The sequence below is a fragment of the Anser cygnoides genome, chromosome 2, assembly GCF_040182565.1.
Source record: "Anser cygnoides isolate HZ-2024a breed goose chromosome 2, Taihu_goose_T2T_genome, whole genome shotgun sequence".
In the NCBI taxonomy this organism is placed as follows: domain Eukaryota; kingdom Metazoa; phylum Chordata; class Aves; order Anseriformes; family Anatidae; genus Anser; species Anser cygnoides.
Window position 1 is genome coordinate 151,884,205 of NC_089874.1, and position 26,755 is coordinate 151,910,959.

The window sequence follows — 26,755 nt, forward strand, 5'->3', positions numbered from 1 at the left end:
TAGTAAAGCATGCACTTGATTTGTTAAGCACTTCTGAATTACCAGTAGTAACTTGAGGTATTCTACATGTGAACTCAGCAGCCTGGTATTCATTTTGCCATGCATACACGTATTAACAAGAGCTGCTAGCTTAGACTATCTTAAAAATTGATCCTGAATCTTGATGAAAAGGAAATAGGGCTGAGAAACTGTACCAATGCAGACCACCTTTTTCAAAATCAGCTTTAATCTTGTACAAAAAAAGCACTACATACTGGCTTCCATTGATAAGAATTTGCAGATATGATCAGTCTTAAGTTATGCTGAGCGAGTGTTAAGAAGAAGAACTTTATATATTTGGAAAGAAGACTTTAATAGTGTTGTTATATAGCGTATTCGCCAACTCGAGCGGGTCTTCTTCTCTTACCGCTGCCATTATTTCCAGAATTTGACTAAAAAAGAAAGATTGGTATTAGAGACTCTGAAACTCAGTACTGAATATGTGTCAGACTGTCGCATCTGTATGTACATAAATAACTAAGATTCACCTGGAATAAAAACCTCCTTTGAGAGCAACAGGGTAAGATGCTCAAATCTGCGAACAGCTTCACTTTTAAGTAAGTCACTGACGTCCATTCCCTGAACACGGGTTGCTCACTGGTACAGATTCATCTTTGGTCTTTTGACTCTTGTTCAGAGGTTATTAAACAGCTTTCTGTTTCAAAGAAAGTGTCACTTTGTGCATGTCTTTATCAGCGGTCTTGATTCCTCAGACTGGACGTCATTAACCTCCTTTCAAGGTTAAAGCTGCACTATAAACAAACTGGTTTATGGCAAAGCTTAAATTCCAGCTGTAAACTTACCTGCGAGTACAGCTGCCAAAAGAGGTCATTTCAACCTCCCCTTTCTCTAGATTGTGAGGAATACACGCAGGTACTAGTAGTAGTCGATGTTAAATGAGCACTGTAAAAGGCCCATGGCCTTGATACAACCCAGGAAAAAGTGGCAAAAGAAATTGACTGAGTAGTAGTAACACTCAGTGAGACAAAAACAAGCCACAACCTTGTCTCTGTACTTATTTTCTTGATTGCCTATCACTTGTGTGTACAGAAAAAAAATGTATATTCTGTACAATTCCTAACAGGCTTTACACCATATTTTTTTTCCCCTAGCAGCAGGAAAGCAAGCAAGCTTCTTTGTAATATAGATGAAGGACCTCAAGTTCGATGGTGTTTGGGTTCTGGATTTTTGCCTCAACTTATACAATAGTTAAACTTCTTTTTGAGGAAGGCAGAGTAGAAAAAGTTGCTCCTAACTATTCCTGGGATGCCGGTATTTTCCTCAATGAAGAACTAGCCTGTTTCGTGCCCACCCGTGTGCTTTACAGCCACACAGCTTCTTGGTTTAAGGAAATGTTCAAGAGAAGATGGGGTGAGATCAAACCTACACAGAAATAATTGCCAAGTACCAAAAAATTTCAGCCCTGAAGAGTTTTGGTAGGGCTTACAGGTATCGATCCCCACAGGGATGCAGTAGGATGCTATTATTGTAGCATCCTACAAGTTATTGTGACATTGTGTGTATGAAAACTTCAGGAGAAAAAAAAAAAAAAGCCTCTGGTGGCTAGAATTTCAATAAAAATAGCTTCCAAGGGGGGGGTAGTGCAGTTATTTATATATATGTGTATATATATATATAAATAAAATCACCAGCAAAATTGAAAGCTGCCCCCCCGCCCCCATCCACCACCACCAAAAAAAGACAAGTGGAAAAACCCTCCTGCCAACTGAGCTATATTAAACAGCATATATACCCTAATTATTAAATATAGTTTGTGGCCTCACGCTACCTTTCCTCTCACAACAGATCATGCTGCTTGAGAAGTCACAAAATACTGCGCTTCCTAAGGTTTAAGGGGTTCTCAGGTTACTAATCTGCATCTAGTAAAGGTTATAATTAATTTTAAAAGGACAGTTGGTTTGAAATAAGGTTAAGCTAAACAAGATTGTTTGCAGTTGATCTCTTCCCTACTCCACAGTCATGGACTGACCTCAGAAAGCCTAAATAGTGAAACAGCTTTTCTCTGCTAGCATTGTGTTTGTTTTCAAAATAAAATTAATTTCAAAGAGTATTACAGAGCAACGTAACTGCACAGAAATACATTTGAACACTCGTAGAGTCACTGTGTAAGCTTTAGCACGATCAATTTTTTCTCTGAAGTTTCTTCAGGTCTCTCAAAAACGCGGCACTGCCCTCAGTTGTCACATAACCTCTTGCTTAGACACTGCCGAATTCCTAGATTCTTTCGTAGCATCCTGAGAACTATTTCAAAATCCAGTTCCAAACAGGTCATTTACACAACTTTTCAGAGAAATACATACAGGCTTCCCTGCAAAGAAAGATCTTTTGATCACGCAAACAGGCTTTGCAGCTGCGTAAGTACAGCCGTGAACTTTACTTGCTGCACTGAAGTCATTCAGGTGCTACGCCACAAGAAACCTTCCTGAGCTCCTTTTCCAGGAGCTGATAATGAGAAGATGACAGAGAAGCCTGCCGTGACTCACCAGCCAGATTGTGCTAACAGTCGTAAAACTTCAGGCATTTCATCTGCCAAAGCTATTTAACAGGAGATAACTACACATTTTCACTAAAACAAGGGCACGTTTCCTTGCTTTTCCCACCTCTGGGAGGACGCATTACAAAGAGGTGGCAGAAAACCAAGTTTCTGTACGTCTAAATTCTGTGTCCTGTGGCCCTTAGAATTTTCCTTCTCTGATCTGTATGTCAACCCGTTACTCGTAACTAAACTTCACAGGATCAGTATTTCATGAGACTGTTTTTTTTACAGCACAGTAGTAGAATACAGAAAGGATCCCAGCCAAATCCATGTTATAGCAGTTCATATCACAGGCACACCACGGCTGGTCTCCCAGGGACCTGGGAGAAGCTGTATGAACGTGTCGTTTCTGTCCACGCCATATCTTGGTGCCGTCCCCCTTCAGAGCACAGCCCTCAGAGGACTGCACAGCTCTAGGCTCTATCAGTTTTACAAATAACTGCAGCTGAGCGAAATTTATTCAAGTCAGGTTACTCTACAGGGTTTAACCCATTCTCTAACGTATTGAGGGAAAAACCAGAAACAGTACTGATTTTGTTTTCAGGGAGCTTTTTACATCCAGAATTGCCAAAATGGGAAAATTAAGACCTTTTAATTTTTTTTTTCAGAGCCAATTAAGCGCTACCTTGCATAAGTTTCAATAAATTCATACTTCTTTCTACTTACTACATCTCCAGTGAACTGTTGCTTTTTTTCCCCCTGTGAGATTTGAAGTATTTTTCATACTACTACAGCAGTACACTTACATTATATGGCAGGGCTCGTTTCTGTCTTTCAAGCAGTGCCCTATTTCCCATTTCTTTTTGGTAGGAAATGTAGTTTTTACGTATTTTGATCCAGCATGGGTATTTTTCACTCCACACCAAGGCGCATCTAGTTTCATTTGAAAAACAGAATTAGGAGCATGCAATCACTTGAGAATACCATGAGATAGTTTCATCAACTATGTCCACAGACAAAAGCTCTAGCAAATTCTTTCTAGCAATGACTTCCAGTTCAAAATGGAATTTAAGAGATTTGGGCAATTTAACATCTTACCAATCTTCGTATTTTCATACCATTATCATAGAATTTTACTTTTTGAAGTATCAGCAACAATAATATATACCACTAATTTCCACTGGCGTAACAAAGATGGCTAGACACACTGCATCTGTTCCACAGAAATTTCCTGTGTTTTTTAACAGGTTTGTGCTTTATGTGCAAATAAATTCAAGGATTTAGGTAGTTTGCCTTTTTTTTTTTCCTTCTCTCAGATTGAGAAATTAAAATAAATACTGCTTTTTTAATGGACAGTTACTCATATGTAAAATGTACGTGCAAGAAAAAACCCCACACCGGGTCAGTAAATTAAAATCACTGCTCATTAGCCCAGGAGGGGAATTTGAGCCTTCTCCCACCTCCTTCCATTTAAAGAGCTGTTGTTTCCAGTTGCCGTTACTGTTACCACTGGGAAGATACCTTAGCTGTCGCCCTGCATATGGTACATTTCCACCACTCGAGCAGGATTTTAGTATCTCAATGCAACTGGAAATGTGGGCTTGTTAATTTGTCCTTTTCATCTTCCCCTGTAATGTCAGAAGCTGGTAAGGCAGCTTATTACCTCTAGTGGAAGGCTGAGAAGGAGCCTGTCTTCTAAAGTAGAGCACCAGGCAGTCCTTTTTCTACTCCTGACTCCTTAATTCTTGATCCTGCCTTATCATTGCTATGCAAACACATTGCCTAAGAGCACTTAAGTCACTAACAGCTGACCAAGACATAAGATCTTACCAGTCTCTATCATTAATCGTTCACTAGGAATTGATTTCAGGGTTTCCAAGTTGGCTTCTGTTTTCAAAGAACTAGAAAATCAGAGTTTGGTTACAAACAAAAAAACAAGTGTTTAAAAGTAATTACTTCGCTTGGTGTTCTGCAGCAAAAGCAGCCTCCTAAATAACTAATAAAAAAATGTTTTATTTTTACAAGTGCTCCTGGTAACTTCAAACCTTGCAGAGAACAGCAGATTTGGAGCTACACAGTGAAGCTGGCTCGACGTGGTATGTAAGCAGAACCCCCACCCGTGCTGCCTCCCTTGCCCAGCCCTCAGCAACCCATGCAATTTGAAGTCAAGCCGGCTGACTTTTGACCAGATGACTGCTGAGGTTCAGACTGTGAGACTGGTATATAAGGCTGATCAGGTTGCATTTGCTTTACTCCTGGATTTAACATAGCAACTTAAAACTATGCTATTTTATTTTAAAGGTGCCTCACAGAAAGCCTGCTTCCACATTCAATCCTTATTTATTTATAAGCAAGGATTGATTGGAGGGTAGCAGAAAGGACCCAAGGCTCAATTAACTTTTGGAGCTGTGAGTTAGGAACTTTTCGTAGCTAAAAGATTAACGAGTACAATTCTAAATCTGTCAGCCGATTAAGGGCCTACTGAGCTTTGAAAACTTGACCTCATTGTTTAAAAGAAAGTAGTGAGTTCACCGCAGCTGACATTTTAAAATAGCTTTATTTCCTGTAAATAACTCACCAGCCATTTATTCCAATGTAAAGATCCAAATCTATTACAGCTGCTGCTTCTTCCTTTGTGCCATCAAAAGAATGAACCTAGAAGACATAAATATACGTGCATGCATGTAATAGAAATATACAGACTTCACCTAAATCTCCAGTCATTTACAAGTACATATTGGTATCTATCTGTGTCATGAATACCCGTGGATGGAGTGCATTACTCATGAATTCAAACAAAGGTGGGACACGGTTCACCTGATTCTGAATTTCGGCAGAGCTCACGCTGCTGTAAAACTGGTCACCACATTTTATTAGTGATAAATGTATGCAGAAAAGGCCCATTCAGTGATCCCGCGTTTGGCCCAGGAGCTTCCTGTGGCTGACAGCCGGAAGGTGGGACACTATCCAGGAAGCAATCCTGCGTGTGCTGAATTTTTACGTTCTGGCCTCTGTATTCCCTCCAGGACTCTGTCAGGGAGGGTAAGGGCCAGTTTTACGTTCTTCACAGACCTCAGTCCACAGCAAGCAGTCTATGCCATATGGTCACCCAGCAACTAGAGATGCAAATAACAGGCCACAAGGTGCAAACCATAACCCATCTGGAAACTGCAGCTCTCTGTCCCCAAGGGGAGCAATGACACTGCCTGCTTCCCCACCCTGTGAGGGGAACGACCCGCGGCAGAGGGTGCCTGTTCCTCGCTTCTCTACTCGCTCCCAGCTTCGCAGAAGAGAGGAAGGAAGGAGAGGCTGTACAGCATGATGTAAGAGCGTAACGTGAAAAGCACTGAGCTGGGGAAGGTTTTTGTGGTGACAACGGGGAAACTTGGGGACTGCGATGTTATTGTAAGAGGTGTGGTCTGATGTTTGCGGGACAGAATAATCCAAGCTTTTATTGCTTTTGGAAAGACCCTGGCATAGTGCAAAGCTGAAAGAGGGTTGCTGGACTTTCTTAATCATCTCATCCAAAGTTTCTTCTGCTATGCTTTTGAATTAAAATACACAATTTGAATATCTAAAGACAGAAAGCAACGAAAAGTTACATCTGGATGTAATTTGAAAATGATGTCTGATGTCAGAAGCAAATGTTTGAGGTTACGGCTTCCACTGGGAACATACACCCAAATTATCTGTGGTCTGAAGGCACTCCAGTTACGGACACTGCAGAATTGGAAAGAGGCCAACGTCAATTATAAGGTGCTTAAACTGTCCTTCTGACAGGCCAAGAAAAACTGTTCATGTCAGCTGCAGAGCTTTTTCTCAGCCTATCCTCTTACCTTGCAGCACCCTCCCTAAAAACAACTGTTGAATAAGCAATGAAAATAAAAATACTGAAATAATTTAGAAATACAAAAAAAACGGGACGGGATTGCTGATATGAATTTGTAATAGCTGAAAGCACGTAACTGGAGGCTCACCCAGGTTCCATGACAAACAACAAGTCCCACAACTGTATTCACACACATCCTCCAGCCCCAAGCACACACACATGCAGGTAAAAATGAAAGCCGCTCTGACGTCCAAACTTACCACCCCTCCAACAAATCTATCTCTGTTTCTTCTCATTATGTCTATGAAAGGAAATAAATAAAAAAAACATAAGAGAACTCTGCAACAAAGGTGAAAGATTCAGGTTTCCAGATCTTTCATATTCAGAATTTATTACTGCTTGAAACTCTCAAACAAAACCCACCTAAAAATTCAGCGTGTGAGTTTCTACAGTGAAGAAACATGGGCAGTCCTGTCTGTTCTGACAGGTCAAATTGTTTTTCAAAATATCTGTAAAATAAAAATCACTTTTAAACAGAAACTCAGTCTAAGGCTAAATATAGCAGAACAGGTTTTTTTTCAGTGCTTGTACGTTTTTGTCCTCCAGAGGTGAAGACTGAATTAATAGATTTGCCATGCACAAGTTATCAATTGCACAGTTTAAGAACTCAAGTTTAAAAGAAACTCTCTCTCATTACATATTCATTCCTACAGTAGTGACCTGCTCCTGAAGGTGCATAAGAAGTGGTCAGGAGCATCAATGCTGGAAGAATGCATACATATATACGCAAAGGACGCAAAGCTTGTGCAGAGCGGGTCTTGGTGGAGGTTGGTTTTATTTAGTTATTTTTAATGAAACAGAAACTGACTGTTCTCTCCACAAGGTTTTGAAATTTCAGGAATGGAAGAGAGCGTACCGCATGCAGACCGCTATTTCAAGAAGCATTCATAAAAGCTGTATGGGTGAGCGAGGGAGCATTGTGAAAACTTCTGTAGCTTCAAATGGCCAAAACCAGGCATCAGAGCTGGCTGTCCTGAGAAGTAACAGTTCAGAGTTTTTGTTCGCTCTTGCATGAAGGGCAGTCCTGCTTTTCTTGGGGTGGAACGAGTACCAATATTAGGCATCTTACTTCTGCCCTGTTCCGCTCATTACCGTCACTCTTCCCACTTCTCCTCCCTTTTGTGTGCCTGCATCCCTTCCTTTTCCCTCATTTTTATCCTTCTCCTACCTTCTATTCTAGTTTTCCCTTTGAAGGAGCAGTAACAGCGAGGCAGCCATCCTATGGAGAGACATAAAAATGCGGGCAGAGAGGAGGTAAATAGGGAGCCAGTTTCTAAAGGAAACTAGTTAGCACTGACCTAATCCTGCCACTTGCCATTTCAGCTAGTTCTGACCCCAGAGCATTAATTATCCTTTACCATTTCTTTTTGTCTGTCACGCTGCACCCAGGCATGCAAATTGCAAGCGCTCAGGAAACACGTTAGAGGAACTTATGCATGGTAGAGGGCCACCAGTGCAGACCTGACTCAGTAGCCGTACGTAATATGAAAAATGACATTACTTGGGCAGGACGGAAGGACAACACTGCCTGTCCAGCAGTCGGGGTCTGTATGCGCATGTGGGGCTTCTTTAGGCGAAACGCAGCCTAGGGCACTGGGGCATTGCCACCATTAGGTGTCAGACACAAAGGCAAACTCATGTCTGCATACCGCTGCATATGACTCACGTATGGAACAGGAGAAAATGGCAGCAAACCATTAGTTTTACACCTTTATAACATATAAATAAGAAGTAGGCACAAACAAAAGGATAGCACAGCCTGTCATTTTGATTTGTGCAATTCGCACTTTTCTGTACACTGCAGGTTGCTGTTTCTCTGATAAAAGTTAACTTCCTTGTGCATCAGCGTGGATCTCTGAGATAAAGCAGGCGGAAGAAAAATGGACTTAACACTAAAAACTGACATGAAAATTCAGAAGGTATTACCCCTACTTAGAATTTTCTCTTTAGTCTTAGATACAGTGCTTAGTTTAGATTGACTAAATATAAGTTTAATCGCAACTCATGATTACTCTTGCAGTTAATAGCTACAATTGGTTGATTTTCATTCTTTAGAAGACTCATTTCATATGAAAATGAGGTTTAGAGACTGAGCTGCAAATAACCCCCATGAGTAACCCACGGGCCAACTGCAATCTAATTTTGTACCTTCAAGACCAGTACCCTTCTCAAAGTTAAGTGCCCCTACAAACGGGAAGGTGATGTAAGCTTCTTCTGTATCTAGCAGCAGGGGAGGTTGATGGGGAAATTCCCAGAGAAGAAAAAGGAAAGAAAAAGAAACATAAGGAAGAAAATCTGGAAAAGTGTAAAGAAATCAGAGATACAGTGATTAGAATGCAACAATATAAATGAGCAGGCACCCAAGCCTTACTAGGTTCAGTACTTAGGTGCAGCCACCTTCTTTCGGTTGAGAGTCATTCAGTGCTAGCTGTTTCTTCTCAATAAGGAAGTCTGAAAACATTCCTGTGTGTTTGTTTGCAGATTTAGTTTTGACCACAAAGATCAAATGCCATGGTATTTTCAGGTTTGGAACCAAGGCACTAACAGAGCTGCAGCTGCTGCTTTCCCTGCCACTGAGCCCTGTAAACCCATCACAGTAGCACAGAAGGGAAACTTCTCTGTACTCATCAGTCCATTTATAATGAGATCTTCTGCATAACACGAAGGCACCATCTTCACCTACCATTCAAATCACCACTTACTACTGGACAGGTTATGAAAACGGCAAAAGATTCAGACAAAAAGTTCCCAGTGGTGCTTCAACAAAGGAATTTCATCTTCATTAGCTTTTCAATCCCAGAAACGGGATGAAACAATCATTTCCATTTTTACAGGCGGAAGTTATTCAGAAGGAAACACAGGGTAACTAACTAAAAAATCACGACTAAACGCTAAATAAACTAGAGGTCATGCTCAGATACTATCTACTGGGAAACTGTCACACTTCTCTTCCACAGGGGAACTCTTGACAGCTATCCTAGCGGCTGCTCCAACACCTGAAGGACAGAGCAGCTGACAGCTGGTGTGCTGCCCACCAGCAGGTGTGCTGCGTTTCGCACTTTGCCTTCCTTTTCTGTTCATTTATCAAGCATACACGGAATATTAATTTGAAGAACTTGCTCTCCGGTCTGCTAAAGGTCACGACTGTATCCAACTCAATACCGACTGAACAAAAACGAAAACAAAACAACCTCAAACACCCCGACCACACTTCACAAACACACGGAGGTGAACAGCACGGAAAGCAGCCTGTTTAGAAGATGAGGAGTCTGCAAACAACATTTGCAGGCATCTGTCCTTGAGGCTTTCAGTAGTTCTTTGCTCCCTTGCACTTCTTGCTTTGGTCTTTTTCATCAGTCACCTCCTTCCAACTGCAATTTCCAGCAAGGGCTCTCAAAAAAGCTCCTTGAAAGTAGATTCATGTGTTTCATTCGATTCACTGAAACAGCTCAGATAAAGATTTTCCATCATTATCAACCTTAATGAGAAAGGATTCACCTACCACTTTAGGAGTGATTTCTGTTCCACCCTGTCACTTCTTGCCTTGCAACCCAATTTCAGTCCATCCAATTAGAAGTTTTTCACTACAGGTTGTCGGCTACAGTTCATTAGCTAAGGACAATCACATATTTTTTTTCCTTAAATTTTCTTTCAAGAGCATCAAGGATCCTAAAATATGATATTCCTCCAGTATCTTAGCTTGCCACAGAAAGTTAACAGGTTATGCTCCAAAGTGTGGAGCGCTTCTTCACAGTATATACCAGCGAAGCTGCTGTACACTGAATGCTACCAGGAAAAGAAAAATCTGTTCAGTTTGGTGAATATTTTACTGTATGACTGTAGTATTACAAAGAACTGATTAACTCTACCCACTGAGAACACGTGGCAATTAGAAAAACCACACCTAACCACTGCCCCCCAGTGACTACGTCTACTCATTGCAGTAATATGCAACATAATTCATAAATTCAAATGAGGGATGAATCACCTGCCTCTTCCTACACTTATCTCTGTCCACAGTTCTCTCTGTAGACAGAGGTTTTCACTAAAAAAAAAAAAAAAGTGAGCTGATTTCAGGTGCTTCTTCCACTCAGTATCTCTGCTGCACTGATTACTTCAAAATACAGATCTCTCCCAACTCCTCAGGTTAATTTTTTCATCAGCTCTCGGCCATCTCAGCAAACGCTGCCCTTAGTAAAAGCTTCCTTTTCTCCGCTGCTGACTTATCCTTTTTGACAGCTCTGTTCCCTCGCCCACACCTTCCACTCCAACAACCTAATTCTTCTTTCACGCACTGCAATTATATTATTCTCCCTACGAGTCTCCAAGAGTCCCTCAGTATTAGCAAGAACGAATATCTGCCATACCCAGAAACCAACAAAAGCTGATAGATTTTACAGAAAAGGATGTGTAAGTCAACACCAGACAGACAGCAAAACGTAGAGCGCAGCACTTCTTCAATGCAGGCATCCTCCTTTAAAGTCACATTTTTGTTAGAAAATAAACAAACAAACTGCAAATTGCAGATCTATACCTGACAAAATGCTACGCAGGAGAATAAAGGACAGAAAATTGGTACAAGTCAACTTAAGAGTCATCAAAAGTTTCTTACTTGAGTTGGGTGTCCTTCGGGCAAAATTCTAATCTATCAAAATCTACAATTGGAAAGAACAAAACCCCCAGTGAGTTACGGTGCTACGATTTTTTTCATATATCTAGGAAAAAATAATATCAAAATACTAAGGTAACACTTACCTAGGCCACATTCTCCAACTGCTATTACCTTTGTCTTATTTTTTTCAATCAGACTTTTTAGTTCAGATAAATACTGGTCAGGGCTACTCTGCTCGAATTCTCCGCAGCGTGTGGGATGGCAGCCAGCTGTACTGTAAAACATATCTAAAGCAAGACAGGATTAGAAGGTTTTAAGGAAAATAAGAAAAAAAAAATGAGTTTATGTAAAGTATAGCCAGTATCTGGACTTTTTTTCCTTATTGTTCCTAACTTTAGAAGGAAATTCCTTCTGAACGTCTTTATCATTGCGATTTTATTACATTGACTCTTCGTGCTTTAACGATGCCAGACAGTATCTCTATTTGGGGCTGGAGGCTTCTCTTTACTGCCCATCATTCAGTTGCAGTACTGAGGTGAACTATTCTGGCGGAGCAGCCCTCGACAAATCACAGAACTGTCGAGGTTCGAAGGCACCTACCTCTTGAGATCACCTAGGAATCACGTTACCCTCAGCTGCAAGAACTGCAGGTGGTATGTGATTTCCCCTCACACCTCCACATTAGCTGGTACAGAATTTTGCCAACAACACCTAGCCTGATTTATCTAGAAATCCAATCCAGACTACCTCAGTGCCAACACTAAAAGATCTGTTTAGTGCCTTTACAAAGAATGCAAGAGCATAGGAGGAAAATATGTACATACATATATACACACACATGTATAAAGGCCCCGAGCTAGTGTTGAAGTTGGTCCTGCTTTGATGGAGGTGAGGAGGTGGATTCAGCTGGAGCAGGTTACCTCCTCAGGTTCATTCCAACCTAAATTACTTTATGATTTTTTTCTGTAAACAGTACTTTAATGTGTGTTTTACAGTTCAAATACATCTTTAAGTAATCAGTGGAATGATATTTGCCTAAGGAAGGAAAGGAAGGACATAGTCCTTTCAGCAGAAAAAGAGGGAAAATCATGAGAACCATAAAGAGGAAAGTACCTCTGCTGTTCAGCTGGTCATGATAGATTGGTAAATTACACTAAAAAGAAAAATCACCAAGAAACTCACATTCCGCATTATATACGCATTTCAGCTTATTTCTGGAAGAGGGCCTTGGCAAAAGCTTTCTGCTTCCAGAAACATGTGTAGTTTGCTTTTTCTAAACATCAAATTATCTATAAACAGAAATTAGAGGAATGACCAATTGCTTCCATCACCCAGGGACATAAATAGCAACATAAAGCCACGCGCAATGCATCTATCCCACTCTGAAACACGCTTTTCTTTATTTTAATCCGAGATTCTGTAAACACCTCCAGGGGCTGTTCCTTTTAAACTGTTAATTCTGAGAAGACTATTTTTGATTGACAACAGAAGTTTAAAGTGAACATACCATTGGTCTGTGCCAGCTGCAATGCATCTTTACTATCTTGTAGACTTCCACCTGTGATCAAAAACTTGAGAGAAAAGTACTGTCAGTACGTTCTGCTTTGAACACCAAACACGTTTGAGAAAACACTCAGAACTAAGAATCTAGAAAGAAAACATGAGAAAATTACTAATGCATATATAACAAAGTTTCGTAGTAACAAATCTGAATACTTCTCAGGAGCTAGAAAATAGCCTAGGTAGCAAAAATTGATTTTTTTTTTTTTTAAATCAAGTATCTTTTATACTAATGATTTCAAACCATTAAATGAGTAAAATACTTCTATTTGCAGCAATGCTAAGTTCTAAGACAATGAACTCCAGAAATTTTACTTATCCCTCACATGCTATGTATCAGATTTAGTCAACACCAAGTCAGGCAGCTCTGCAGTGTGCTCCGTTACAGACTAGACACGTCCCAGCACTGCCACCAGAAAAATAAATAAAGCTGACATTAACTTCACACACAAAAAAAATCATAGATCACCAGCTATGTGGACAAATATGCATATTTTCAAATAAGGAGATTAAGTTTCTAGACAAGTGAAAACAACCTGGGTTGGAATTGATTTCTATCACTGTGAAGACCAGCAACATAGCCAGCCTAGCAAGACTGGAAAGAACAGAACAGAAGACAACATCCTGAGTTGGAAAGGACCCGTAAGGATCATCAAGTCCAGCTACTGACTCCACACAGGAGCTTTAATTAACCTACAAATCAAAACTGTATGTCTGAGGGCACTGTCCAAACGCTTCCTGAACTCCAGCAGGCTCAGTACCATGACCAATTCCTTGGGGAGCCTGTCCCAGGGCCCGACCACCCTCCTGAAGGTGGACAAGGAACTCCTGAATCCTATTTCTGAATCCACCGTGCACCTTGAAAAGTTATGCATACAATTTATTTTTGATGACAAAAACTGTCACCTACTCTCAGAGGGTGGTATAAGGATTAAATAATGCTTATGCAGCACATACAAACACAGTAAAAGTGACTATGAGTCTGTATTCGCTGCACTGTGGTACCTTCCCCATCAGTAGTGTTTTCTTTTTTCATCTCTTGGTTTGTTTCCCACTCTTTCAGACAAGAGCCTTTCAGCAAACCATCAAGATGGCTGTTCCTCTTCTAGAGGAGGGTTTATTTCTTTATTTCTAATGCACCAGCCTATCAGTACAGCAGAACAGTTCACGGCAGCACGTGACGCATTCTATTTTAATTCATAATTTTGCTTTGATAACTTATTGAGTTTAGAGATGCACATACAGGCAGGCTGGAGTATTATAACTAAAGGAGTGTGGTCCATTGCTGAGAACACTGATCTCAAGCTAACAGTTACAACCTTGCCAATATTTACTAGCAGACATTCAGATTTATCAACCGTAAGATTGTACAGGTACTTCCATATTTTTGGCAGTTACCAATTCCTTTTACATATCGAAATATCTGAAGGTTCACCAGAGTTTCACAAGAAAGGTCCACAAGAGTTTTTTTTGTGTTTGGACCTGTATCAGTAACTGTACGGTAAGAGTCACACAGGATACAAAAAGATGGGAGCTGTGCCTTATAATATAACTAATGCGGAAACTTCTGTAAAAAATGATTACAGTAGGTTAGAGGAGATCATTGTTCTGTTGAAACTGTATGTTGGAAACTGTAAATACAGATCACATACAGTACTACTGAACTTACGTCCTGAGCATCTGTGCAACTTAAAGACAATGCTACCTGCACAGAATATTTTTGCATTATGGCACTGAAGAAAGTTACTGCATTTTCCATTGCAATTTCCAGAAACAGTTGTTTTCATACTGCAGCACTATGAAAACAAAATATTTAAAAGCAATTTAAAATACTGAAGAAGTTGTCTAATTATAAGAAATTACCTTTTTAACGCCAACTTTAACTGCTCTCTCTACCACATCCAAAAGGTCATCTGCAAAAGTTTACAGAAATATCACTAATTGAACTTAAGGTTTTTATGGCATAATTTAACTACTTTTGAACTAAAGATTACTTTCATGCAGTCAAAATTCCTATCACGAACAATCTTTGAACCTCATTTTAAAAAAAGAATAACAGAATGCAATAACTGAAAATCTGGTCTAAGTCCAGAAAGTCGATGAATATTTTTCACATATTTTAGAAGGCTCTTTAATTTATATATATATATAAAATATGAAAATATATATATATGTAGAATGTGAAAGAAAAAAGCATCACTTATAATTAATAACTACGATTCAGCAATGCAATACTTTGATAGTTTATTGTTCCTAACTCTTATATCAACTTCTTCCATGTTATCTGAATATAAATACATCAGCATTCCATTTTGCTCCCAAAGTAGTCACCTATATGACAACTTAATAGAAGCAACTCAGTAGGAAAAAAAATAAATGCATTTTGCTTAGAAAGTCTAACTTCACCTCCCAGTACCTAAAGGGGACCTATAGGAAAACTGGAAAGGTACTCTTTATCTAGGATAAATCAGTGACAGGACAAATGATAATGGTTTAAACTAAGAGAGGGTAAATTTGTATTAGATATAAGGAAGAAATTCTGTACTCTGAGGGTGGTGAGGCCCTGGCACAGGCTGCCCAGAGAAGCTGTGGATGCCCCATCCCTGGAGGTGCTCAAGGCCAGGCTGGATGGGGCTTTGGGCAGCCTGGGCTGGTTGAGGTGTCCCTGCCCAGGGCAGGGGGTTGGAACTGGGTGGGCTTTAACGTCCCTTCCAACCCAACCCACTCTATGATTATTTTGTCACACTTTCTACTTCAAGCCCTAATAAATAATACACATCTGTTTTTTGAAGAAGAAAATAAATTCTAATCTTACTTTCTGACAAGCACAAGGTTTCCCTTTTAAAAAGAGTAACTTTACCTTGATGCTTTTGTGTTCCTCTGTAGATTCCTCTGAACATAGGGTCTGTAAGGTTAATACCGATATCTGTAAAAACAAACAAACAACCCCCAAACACAGATATTAGAATCATTCCACATTTCATTCTGAGAACTCCAGACTTATTTTATAGGCGTACAGAAGAGCTGCCCTCACCACCACAAGCAGATACCGAGACACTGCTTTCTGCAAGCACCTGGGCTTTCCCCACGAAGCTGCCAATTCACCTCAGCAGCAGGAGGGAAGGCAAAATGCAGCAACCGGCACACAGCCTTTAAATCAGTGCTCCTATGAACGCTTTTATCCAAGCCAATTCGATAAAATTAAAGATTATTAACGCCCACAGTTAAGACACCAACGCGAAAAGCAAGACAAGAGCTTGCTGGAACCCACTGAATTGGGGGGGGGGGGGGGGGGGAGGAACCTCAAGGGGCGCACAACAGCCCCTCGGAGAAGCCCCAAAAAGGGCAGAATCACCCCGAAACCCTTCTCGTCGGCTCTAACCGCCCCTCAAGGGCAGCCTGCCTGCACCTCGGCTCTGGGAGCGGGGGGAAAGGGCTTGAGACAGGGCTTGAACAGGGCGACAAGCCCGACGAAGCGCCGGCCATGTCACCACAGCGGCCGGCGCCCGCCGCCCTCAGCCCCTCGCGGGGAGCGGGTTCCTCAGCCCCGACCCCGGGGGGAGCACGGAGGGACCCGGGGCTCGGCGGACATGAGGAGACAGGGACGGGAACAAGGACAGGGACCCCGCTAAGCCACCCATCCCCTCACCGATGAGCTTGGCTCGGTTCATGGCGGCGGGCGGAGCTCGGCGCCTGCGCCCGGGGCCGGCCGCCACGTTCCCGTGAGGCGCCGCGCATGAAGGTGAGGGGTAGGGCAGCGCGAAATGGCGGCGTACCTCACGCACCAGCAGAAGGTGCTGCGGCTCTACAAGAAGTCCCTGAGGCACCTGGAGTCCTGGTGCATCCACCGGTGAGGACGGGAGGGAGCGAGGTGCGGGGAGCGGGGGAGGGCTGAGCCCCCGCTGCCGGCTTTCCCCACCGAGACGGGGCCCCGTGGGGTTGGGGGGGGAGGATTTTATCCTCGTCCCTTTCCTCTAAACGTGGCTGAAGGGGTGAGGAGAATGTCAAAATGTCTCTTGAGCCTCTTGTCAGTGCCTGAAAAGACACTGGGTGTGGGGACAGGAGGCCCTCAGGAGCCCTGTCTTTGTGTAGGGGTAAGAGAGGATGTTGCCATGTTCTCTGTGATGTTTTATTTAAATCTACACACTGCATATGTCGTGTGCCTGCAGAGACAAGTACCGATACCTTGCCTGCCTCCTGAGAGAGCGGTTCGATAAGAACAAGGATGTGAAGGATATGGTGAAAGCTACAGAGCTGCTGAAGGCCGGTCAGGAGGAGTTCTGGGCACACCAGCACCCGCAGCCCTACATCTTCCCCGATTCACCTGGGGGCACCTCCTACGAGAGATACGAGTGCTACAAGGTAAGGGGGCTGTGGGGTTGTGCAGTCCTGTGCTTGGGGTGGTTGTTAGTGCGCTTACCTCGCTCTTCTGGCACTGAAAAGAAGGTGAGTGTTTTAAGTAGGCTTTAATAGGGCTGCAGTTTGGTTCAGCGGTATTTCTCTGGTACCTCCGTGCTGGAAAACTTATTGCTTGCTTAGGAGTTGTGCTTCTGTGGTCATTTGAAATGGAGCTCGCTGCTCTGTCAGAGGACAGAGGCTTTGTTTTGATGGGATTTAAGCACCTGGAAGCTGCTCGGCGGTGGGTCAGACAGGCGGAGTGACAGGGTTGGTGCAGAGCTGTGACAGTGGAGGGGGAGGAAGCAGCACCACCCTGTGTGGTGGCGTCTGGTCACAGCCCTGGTCTCTGGTTTTGTCGGAACTTGATGTCAGCCTGGCTGCTGGGGAGCTTCCTTCACTTGGCCTTCCTTCTTCCAGCATTTTGAGTAGTGATACAAATTACCATTTCCCTTGATCCACTGCAGTGCCAAATAAGTATTTGAGGACCATTTTATGTTGAGCTGTATGCTTAAAAATAGCAGCACTGTTCTTAGAATGTGAGACATTCTGGAGTTTGGCTCCTCCCCCCGATGTGTTAGGAGTGAAGAAACAGGCTTCACAAAAAAACGCAGCGTTTTCACTGTTTTGGCATTGTCTCTTTTCATACATTACGAGAAGTCAGTACTGATCTAGAGAGTACACGCACCTTTTTTCTCCCAAATTCTGAAGACAGTGCTGATGCAGAAGACTAGATCTGATCAGCTCCTTACAGATAAGAAGCCATGTGAAAGAACCTGACATAGATTTAGAGGCAGAAAAAAGAACACGAGTGGGAATGGAAGAAGGGAACTTAAGCTTGTGCCAAGGTCATGAGCCTCAGCAGTAGTAGAGAGAATGGTGAAAACGAATCCAGACAGAAAAAAGGTCAGTTGAGCAGTGATTAGTTTTGATACAGAAATATAAATGGATTTATGTGCTTTCCTTTGCCCTGTTTTAAATGCGAAGCCTGTGCTTTAAACAAGTGGCTATCACAAGGGTTTGGCTTCTTGGTTTATCAGGGACTGTCCATTGTAGAAGCTGCTACAAAATGTAACTTTTTTAAATCTCTGTCTGATGTTTTTTTTTTTTTTACTGGTGCTTGGTATATGTATATCGTTATTTAATAGCCGGTCTGTTCTTTCTATCAAGCCAAAATTTTACTCAGCGATGAGAATCACAGCAGGAAACTGCAAATGTCAGTGGATGAATGATGATACTGGAGCAACTTAATTTTGACATAGATTTTCCTTATTTTTTTTTGTCAGTGTTTTTATCTTTAAAATATTAACATTCAGCGATGTACAATAAAATAGTTTAGTTGGAAGAGACCTTCAGAGATCACCTAGTCCCACTGCCTGACCTCTTCTGGGCTAGCCAAAAGTCAAAGCATATTAATGAGGGCATTATCCAGATGCCTCTTGAACACTGGCAGGCACAGGGCACAAGCCACCTCTCTAGGCAGTTCCAGTGTTTGACCACCCTCAGAGTACAGAAATTGTTCCTGATGTCCAGTCTGAAGCCCCCCTGGCGCAGCTTTGTGCCATTCCCACGTGTCCTGCTATCACCAGCACCTCCCTCCCCACTGCCCCTCCTCAGGGAGCCGCAGGGAGCAGCGAGGTCACCTCTTGGCCTCTTTTTCTCTAAGCTAAGCAAAGCAATACGCTGCTGCAAAATTCGAAATTCAGTTTTTATTAGGATATCCATCCAGAGCTGGTCCAGTCCTCCAGAGGTTGAACCATAATCAAGATCTAAAGGCCGCTAATTTTTGGAATAGCTGTAGACAAGCAGAAGTGAGCTGTTAAGTTCTTTGTCAAACAAAATGAATTAGTAGTTGCAGAGAAGGATCTTTAACCTGCCGCCTTTGGGGATAGGAGGGGAGGAAAATCCATCTTTTCCCCTAGATGGAATTATTTCAGGAGCTGTAGAGTAAACGGAGGTGACCTGGGGTCTGTCTTTGAGATGCTATGATTTAAGCAAGTCACTATGACTTTCTCCTATGACTTAGGAGAATTCATGAAATAGATTAAAAGCTCTGCCCTCTGTGACTGACAATAGATAATTCTTACGTGCTGGTTTTACGTGGTACTTTATTTCATGGGTTATTTATCCATTTTAATAACGGGTTTAATGAGCATGTTTAGTTCTTTCGTGTGTTAGTATACTATATAGAGACTTTACATGTTTTTATATACATACGTAATAAAAGTGTTGTTTTGTTGCTGTTTTTTAACAGATTCCTGAATGGTGCTTGGATTATTGGCATCCTTCTGAGAAGGCAATGTATCCTGACTACTTTGCCAAGAGAGAGCAATGGAAGAAGCTGCAGCAGGAAAGCTGGGAGAAAGAGGTCAGTGCTTGTTCGATGCCAGGTGAAGCTTCTTTAGCAAGCATTTTGTGTGGCATTGAGCTGTGCTCTTGGAAAATATTTTAAGTGAGAATGCTGAATGCCTGCTGTGGTCTTAGGCTCTGCTTTGTTAGAACGCTTTTCAGTGTGAAATGCTGGCTTGACTTAAAATGTGTGCACAGATCTGAGTTACAGCTTCCTGAAGGCCATTAAGGGAATTTGAATGGCTGAGTTTGGTGGCTGCTGAACCTGCAGCCATCCTTTCAGTTAGTGCAGGGCTGCTGTAGCTGTTTTACTAAAGGTAACTCCGAAGTGAGATGAGAAGAGATGAATGACCAGAGAATTCCTCTTCTTCTGAACGTGTTGTGGATGCACCTTTAAAAATTACTTACTACAGACTTCATCATTTGGGAATCCAGACCAATTTCTGGTCAACTTATATTGAGCTTCAGTTGGCAGAAGTTGATTATCCCAAAATAATTTTTAGATTTGGTTGTAGAGAACTAGTTGGATTATATGTAACATGTCACTTCTATCAGAATTAACAGCGTGGCAGCCAGCACTGACACTGCTTCAGGAAACATCCATTGATGACATCTAAAGGGCTGTTGGGGGCATGCAAAAATAGAAGTCTCCTACTGACTCGTATGGGAGTGTTTTAGGACCTGTAATTTAACTGCTGATTTTTCAAAGAAGCGAGAGAATGCAGTTTATTTAGCAATGGCAGACGTGAATTATAAGGAAATGATGACCTCTTAAGTACAAAATTCTCTTGTAAACCACTTTCCCCTCTTAGAAAGTCCTTAATTAGGTAATATGAGCCTGCAGTGATTACCGAGTTTGTAAGTGAATAGTGAGGACAAGTGAAGGCATTACTGCTAGCTCTCTCCTTCTGAAATGGGGTCAGCTTTGCTGTTTATCTGCACTAAAGCATTATATTTTTGTCATGTTGTAGATGAAGCAATTAGAAGAAGAAACTCCAAGTGATGGTCCAAAAACCGAAGCCTTGCCTCCTGCTCGTAAGGAAGGGCATCTGCCACCCCTGTGGTGGCAGTTTGTGACAAGGCCCCGTGAAATGCCCATGTGAAAGCGTTACTGCACGCGAGAACTGAAGCGATCCATCCTCTGTAGGCAGTAGGTATGCCAGTGAACATATGCTACTGTCATGCAAAATAAAGCCAAGTAAAATGAAACAGAAAGCATTTTTGTGACGTTCTGGTCTCCTACTACAGCAGGCACGCACTTCCAGTTTGTGTGGCGTAGAATAGATGACTGTTAACATCTGTGCTGTGTACCTAAAGCGAAGAAACCACTGGACCAGCCAGTGAAGAAATCTTTATGGGATACTAACACCAGAGTGAGCTCTAGAAAGTTGAACACTTTCTACAACTTACTTTGCAGCTTTCACAGCAAGAGTTGGAAAACCCGACTACTGGGACTGAAAAAGTATCTGCATAAAGCCCATGTTCCAAGAGAAAAAACATAAGCTTAATTTCAGCTGTTTTAAGGACTAAACATCTTCAGATTGGATATATATTAAAAAAAAAAGGTTTTTAACTTGGCTACTTAGAAATTTTACAGTCATCTTCAATATGTCTAAATTGTTTAAAGCTAAATTGTTTAAAGCTACACTTGTTGTGTAAAGCTAAAATGTGCTTGGGTTTGTTTAAAAGGACAAACAAAAACTTGTCTTCGTATATTCCACCGCTAAAAGTTTGTCTGAAGAGGAAGCTGGAGCTGTTCTCTGCCCTCTGTTGGTCCAAAGGCATTAACAGAATCGGGGAGTGGGCACTGCAGCTGTGCTCGTTTCAGCACTGCTGTTCAGCGCCTCCCTCACCTCCAGCACGGAGCTGGTTCTTGTCCCGCTCAGGTGTCGGGGGGTTGTTTGTGCACAGTGAGCATCGCAGGGTTCTAGCACGGGGCTTGCTCTACCAGAATTGCACTCAGCTAAACTACAAATGCTGGCTTGCTTTATGAAAGGCTAAAAACACATGCAGGCAAAAATCACGGGGAAGTATAAAATCACAGGGCAAATCCCCTCAGCCTGCTCTGCCTCTCCCCCGGCCCTCAGCTCTGCAGCTGTAGGTGGCTGCGGGCAGTTTTGGTGCTCGGGTGCTCAACATCACTGTGGGGTTAGAGCAGTCAGCAGACACAGAGTCTTGACTATTATTTGGACAAAAAAAAAAAAAAACAGTTCCCTCTTCCTGCACCTTACCACCCCCCAAAATCTTATCCCTATGCTTTGCTCATCTACGAACTCTGCAGAAATGATACAAACAACAGATACTTTTTTAATTATGTGTGATTTTGCACATTGCCTCCCAGTCAGCCAACCAGCTGCTTTTATGTTGTTGTTAGCTCTGCAGCAGAGCAAGAAGTCCCTCCTGCCTCTTACAGACACCGAAGCAGGTCTGACAGCCGTTCCCCAACATGACGGCTACTCCATATGCCAGCATTAAAAAAAAAACCCAACACAATAGAACAAGCATTTTGTGCATGTAGATGCAAGCGACTCATGCTCACTGTAGAAATGGCAGGGATGTGCGTTAAAATGACTGAGCCTGGCCACTCAGTACATGAGATACAGCCGTAAAGAGACGGGGGGATGAAGCTCTAAGCCTTCTCACAACAGGACGGATTTCCAGCCAAGGCACCTCGAGTTTTCCTTTAATGTCTTCGTGACAAATGGAAACCTGAGGACAAAAATGAATCTGTCACAGTGGCAAGGCAATAAATTAGGCCGCTGCCTGGTAGCTGCATGTGGGAACAATGCCCTCCCTCTCTACATTTGCTCCTGAGAAGGCTGAACAACAGCAACAAAGTCTTCAACCACTCAGAGCTGTGTGGGAGCTGGCACTTGTGCCGTGCTTGATAAATTCTGGCTGTAAGCATGTGTGGAGTTGACAGCAACGTTCCTCCTCAGGCAGTGTCATGGTTTGGGCTGGGGTAATTTTCTTTGTAGAGGCCCCTATGATGCCGTGTTTGGGATCTGTGACGAAAATAGCGGTGCCAGCACACCGCTGTTTCAGTTGTTGCAGGGCAGCACTCCCCCAGAGCCAAGGACTTCCAGCTCCTCGTGCTGCCCTGCCAGCGAGGGGCTGGGGGTGCCCCAGGAGCTGGAGGGGACACAGCCAGGACAGCTGGCCCCGAATGACCAAAGGGACATCCCACACCATGGGGATGCTCAGCAATGGCAGCTGGGGGAAAGGAGGAGGCAGGGGGGTGCTGGGAGCAGTGGCGTTTGTCTTCCCAAGGCACCGCTACGTGGTGAGCCCTGCTGTCCTGGGGGTGGCTGGCGCCTGCCTGCCGGTGGGACAGGCGAAGGCATTCCTTGCTTTGCTGTGCTTTCCCTGTGTGTGGCTTATGCTTTACCTGGTAAACTGTCTTTGTCTCATCCCATGAGTCCTCGCACTTTTCCCTCTCTGATTCTCTCCCCCATCCCACCTGGGGAGAGTGAGCGAGCGGCTGGGTGGTGCCCGGCTGCCCGCGGGCAGAGGCACAAAGCTGTCGCGTGACCTGTGCTTCCTGGCCAGGTAACAACACGGGGCAGAGAAATATAATCGGTTTTTATTTAGTTGGAATTTCCTTTGTCAGCACTGCACCTTCGCTCTGTTATTGCCCTTCCACTCTACATCAGCAAAACTATATGCAATTTTAGTTATTATTAAAGCCCTCTTGCTTCTGTAACATGCAGTTAGAGTTCAGGGGGAAGCGTTCTTAGAGGTCTGATGAAGGAAACGTTGACATCCAAAGCTCTGGAAGCCGAAAGTCTTTAAGAACCGAAATGCAGACATTTTCCAGCAGTTCTTTATTTATAACGTAGGCTTAAGCAATCATTACAATGTAGAAGGGAGACACACTTACAGCAATTATTTATACCAGTTTAGAACAAAAAACTGCACAGGGAGAGGTCAACTCTCAGTACAAACTAGCAACTAAACCACAATAATTTACCATTAGAAACATTTTATTTTTTAGCTGTGACACTGCTTTTACAATATGCAAAAACACAAACAATAGAACTATCCAAAGTGTTTTGTCACATTCTTTCTACATTGAATTTGGCAACATTTTATATTAAATTTTACTGATTATACTAACGTTTAAGAACTAAACAAGTGAAAAGCTGTACTCCGGTACAGTTACATCCATTTATTTCAAAGGTTTAAATAACACTTTTAACTATTGAGATTATCTCCTAGCAGTTTTTGTTTATGCAAAAACCATCTCAAAGCCTCATTTGCACAATGCATCAGCTACTGTATCAAGATTGGTGGGCTACACCACAGGCACTACTGTTTAGTATATTCTGTAATAAGGAGCTTGTTTTTCAAAGAAAGGAAGGTTTAATAGTTTCTAAGAATCATGCCTTTTTTCTTTTTTTTTTTTTTTTTTTTGCTTTTAAGCCATAACAAAAAAAAAAAGGTCAGCAACCACAGCAGTGTAAAATGTTATATAGAACACAGCGACTACACAGTTACTAGAAGTTTCACATCCAATGCAGTTATGTATTAAAGCATAAGAGGTTATGTGGGTAAGTCCAAAGCCAACAGAAATCTGCAGAGTATTTGGTGGAAACTAGCCCCTTGTACGTGTTATTTGGTGCATTTTTCAACAATCCCAGAGGCACGGGTCTGCTGCGGGTGGGCAGACCGCATCCTGCCGGACTGTCCGATCAGAGCACCGGTGGCGCCCCGGGGTCTGCACATTTCTATCAGCTTTAGAAAACGGGTATTGCAGCAATAACTTACTTTTACTTTAAGGAAAAAATCCAACTCTTAATAATTCTATCAATAGCGTTCCAAAAAACATGACTTAAAGTACAAAAAAAGAGAAGGGAGTGGTCAGACCCCCAGTATTACCAAATAAAAAACTGTATAATCTCCCCACCCCCCACCCGCTGCCCCATTATTTTCGGTAGTTAAGAAAAAGCCAATCAACTGCCATTTAAAAGAAGTTAAGAAAAACAAGCCCCTGTATTGGAAAGAAACATTCGCAGTTTATTAGATCACAAGCTGGTTACACCTGTCAAATTGGTAAGTGTTTTCTCAAAATATTTGGGCTTTCCAAGGTGCCCAGCCTGCTGGGCACGGTCAGAAAAAGGCATTTTGATAATAGCTAAGAACTCCCTGCTTGCATTTTAAAAATGTTTTCACATTGATAACTGCCTTAAGCCTGTCGTCCTCGTTTGTGTTCCGTGAAAGGATGAGTGGAACAGAAGGTGAAGGTGGAAGAACCAAGCCTACACAGTTAAGGCTGCATGCATGTGACTGAGAGTTGTTGCTGTGCAGTCAAAAAGAAATGTGGAAAAAACCCAGTCTTTAAAACACCCTACAGAAACAAAACACTGCAATCCAATATGGCTTATTCTGATGCATTTACCATGAAGCTACTAGTAATTACTCCTACTAGGCTACTTTTGTGCAACAGCATCTGCTATTTTGATGGCATCTCCCTCCCCCCCACTACCCCCAAATACTCTACCAACTGCAGGTTTCTTCCTTGCATTATATATTGCTTTTATTGTCAATTTTCATTCCTGCTTTTCAAACTTGCTTTTTTTTAACGCTTAAATGAGGATCTATTCCTTACTGCTTGACTTAAACTTTAAAATAAGTCCCATTGTTTTGTTGGTTTTTTTTTTCAACCTCACTATTACAAGGCGCTCTACAAAAGCTTGCAAAAAAGCCAAATTTTCATTAAATCCCTTTGCTGAAGTTAACTACTCGACATTTTTTTTTTCTCCTATGATTTAAAACTTTACAAAGAGTTATAAAAAAGGTAAATGGGATTTGGCACCTTCAGAAAAAATTAAAAGTGTAACTTAGATCAAAAAAATGCAGAACCAAAATCATTGATATTTACAAATTAAAACACCAGTGAAGATTATGCCTTACTACGCTCTTTCACCTTGTTTTCTCTTTTAGAGTACTTTCAGACTGTCTGTTTACCGAGTATCTTAAAAAATTCACTGATTACAGATTGGAATGGATAGAGACAAATTAGTTTCCTCACAGTTCCTTCTCGGCGGCTAGTACTCTGGCAGCTTTTTCGCCCCTAGGAAATACGAGGCGCTGAGCGATCATTCGTGGTCGTCTTCTTCAGTTTGACGCCGCGCCGAATGGCGTTCAGCATATCTTCACCTTGCGGCGCGTCCCCGGGGCTGAGGTCCCCGGGATCGAGCTCCAGCTGGCCGGCGGGCGCCAGGGCGCCGACGCCATCCCGGTCGCTTTCTTCCCCCTCGCTCTCCGGAACCGCTTGCCTCTGCTCGTCGGCAGCGCTCAGTTTCTGGCTCGACGGCGGAGGGTTGACAGACGCTTGTCCGCTCCACGAGGACGAGGGCATGCTGGCGACGCCTTGCCCGCCATCTCCCGCCGCTGGAGACTCGAGGCTCTGCTCGGGGCATTCTTCGGTCCCGGCGAGGGCGCCCGGCAGCCCCCCGGGGATATCGGGGACCGTGGGCGTTTTGACGGGAATCACCGGCGTCTTGATGGGAATCGGACCTGCCCCTATGGTACCGCGTCTGACCGAAGGCTTGGTGGAGGGCGTCCGTCGGATGGTGGCGACGCCGGGGGTGACTATGACCGGTCCGAGCGTGGTTGGCAGACCTGCAGTGGAAGCAGGACGCTTGGTCTGAAACATTCTGCGATACGACTGACTAATGTCGCTGTTTCTTGGGATGGTGGAAGATTTGTCAAACTCTTGTTGTTCTGCCTCCTGGTCACCACTCACAGAGAAATAATCATAATCTGAAACTGATGCCAAACGACACGGTTAGGAACAAACTGGAGAAGACGGCCGAGTCACGTCATTAAGGCTAAAGCACGTGAATGCACATACAACCGAAAAGGCCTGGAGGTCAGTAGCAATTAGGAGAGGTTTCACCTCGAGGCGGAATGAAGTCTGAAGCGTGGTGACCAAGATTGTCGTGCTGTGTGGCTGAGGCCAGGCACTACAGCAGACCAACCCTACACCTGCAGCGTGCTCACGTCTCTCAGGAAAGGGAATGAGCATGGTACACATTCGGTGCCTTCCCTAAAAAGAACTAATTAAGTAACGAAGACTCAGTGTTTGTTGCCAACATTAAGATACTAAAACTGGCATCCTACAAGTCATATGTTAACACTTGTAGGTACAAATACTTACTTACTGTAGATACAAACAGCCAGTGACTAAAAACTGTACTTTATAACAAGCAATGTGGGGCTCAGAGGATGGTGTACCAGTGATTTCAGCAGCAAATTTGATTATTTTGCCAACAAAATAAATCCCAGCTGTCAGCTCTGAAAACTCAGCCTAAGCTTCAATAATTGCATCAGGCTCCTTCCTTTCCAAGTAAATGCTGAGCCAAGCTAGGCCTTCTGCGAGCCCTGCTGCCTCTTGTGATTGCACAGCACA

At 42.8% G+C, this 26,755-nt stretch overlaps 3 protein-coding genes across 26 annotated transcripts in view; 1 reads left to right on the top strand and 2 right to left on the bottom strand.

Moving 5' to 3' along the window:
- Positions 1 to 206: 206 nt before the first annotated feature.
- TATDN1 (TatD DNase domain containing 1) lies at positions 207 to 16,372 on the bottom strand. 6 transcript variants are annotated; one of them, XM_048049319.2, is made up of 12 exons: positions 16,247 to 16,372; positions 15,458 to 15,523; positions 14,461 to 14,510; positions 12,545 to 12,608; positions 11,181 to 11,324; positions 11,038 to 11,080; positions 6,789 to 6,874; positions 6,626 to 6,666; positions 5,115 to 5,191; positions 4,367 to 4,437; positions 3,343 to 3,469; positions 207 to 431 (listed from the first exon to the last, which is right to left on the bottom strand). In XM_048049319.2, exons 1-12 carry the CDS (start codon positions 16,266 to 16,268, stop codon positions 329 to 331), a joined length of 894 nt encoding a protein of 297 aa, XP_047905276.2. In that variant the 5' UTR covers positions 16,269 to 16,372; the 3' UTR covers positions 207 to 328. The 6 variants fall into 6 exon arrangements, with proteins under 6 accessions (XP_047905276.2, XP_047905269.2, XP_013040461.2 ...); XM_048049312.2 differs by having other exon boundaries at positions 207 to 694; XM_013185007.3 differs by lacking the exon at positions 16,247 to 16,372 and adding an exon at positions 15,672 to 15,892.
- NDUFB9 (NADH:ubiquinone oxidoreductase subunit B9) lies at positions 16,308 to 20,559 on the top strand. Its single transcript, XM_048049348.2, has 4 exons — positions 16,308 to 16,447; positions 16,767 to 16,959; positions 19,247 to 19,360; positions 20,313 to 20,559. Exons 1-4 carry the CDS (start codon positions 16,362 to 16,364, stop codon positions 20,442 to 20,444), a joined length of 525 nt encoding a protein of 174 aa, XP_047905305.1. The 5' UTR covers positions 16,308 to 16,361; the 3' UTR covers positions 20,445 to 20,559.
- A 2,591-nt stretch (positions 20,560 to 23,150) lies between these two features.
- The window catches only part of MTSS1 (MTSS I-BAR domain containing 1), a 125,249-nt gene continuing 121,644 nt past the window's right edge, over positions 23,151 to 26,755 (bottom strand). For 17 of the 19 annotated variants that reach the window (XM_066990726.1, XM_066990730.1, XM_066990724.1 and 14 more), the window contains one exon: positions 23,151 to 26,112. In XM_066990726.1, coding sequence (XP_066846827.1) covers positions 25,415 to 26,112 — 698 coding nt within the window. In that variant the 3' untranslated portion in view covers positions 23,151 to 25,414. The remainder of the gene's footprint in view (positions 26,113 to 26,755) is intronic. The other 2 variants (XM_066990728.1, XM_048050513.2) reach the window with 1 other exon arrangement.

What these genes read in the sequence shown, in the direction of transcription:
- NDUFB9 (XM_048049348.2), top strand. Translation starts at nt 16,362, where the DNA reads ATGGCGGCGTACCTCACGCACCAGCAGAAGGTGCTGCGGCTCTACAAG. An exon ending in GAGTCCTGGTGCATCCACCG is followed by an intron (nt 16,448 to 16,766) that starts GTGAGGACGGGA and finishes GTGTGCCTGCAG; the next exon opens with AGACAAGTACCGATACCTTG. An exon ending in AGAGATACGAGTGCTACAAG is followed by an intron (nt 16,960 to 19,246) that starts GTAAGGGGGCTG and finishes GTTTTTTAACAG; the next exon opens with ATTCCTGAATGGTGCTTGGA.
- TATDN1 (XM_048049319.2), bottom strand. Translation starts at nt 16,268, where the DNA reads ATGAACCGAGCCAAGCTCATCG. An exon ending in ATAGATTTGTTGGAGGGGTG is followed by an intron (nt 5,192 to 6,625) that starts GTAAGTTTGGAC and finishes TATGTCTTCTAG; the next exon opens with GTTCATTCTTTTGATGGCAC. An exon ending in ACGATTAATGATAGAGACTG is followed by an intron (nt 3,470 to 4,366) that starts GTAAGATCTTAT and finishes AAATGAAACTAG; the next exon opens with ATGCGCCTTGGTGTGGAGTG.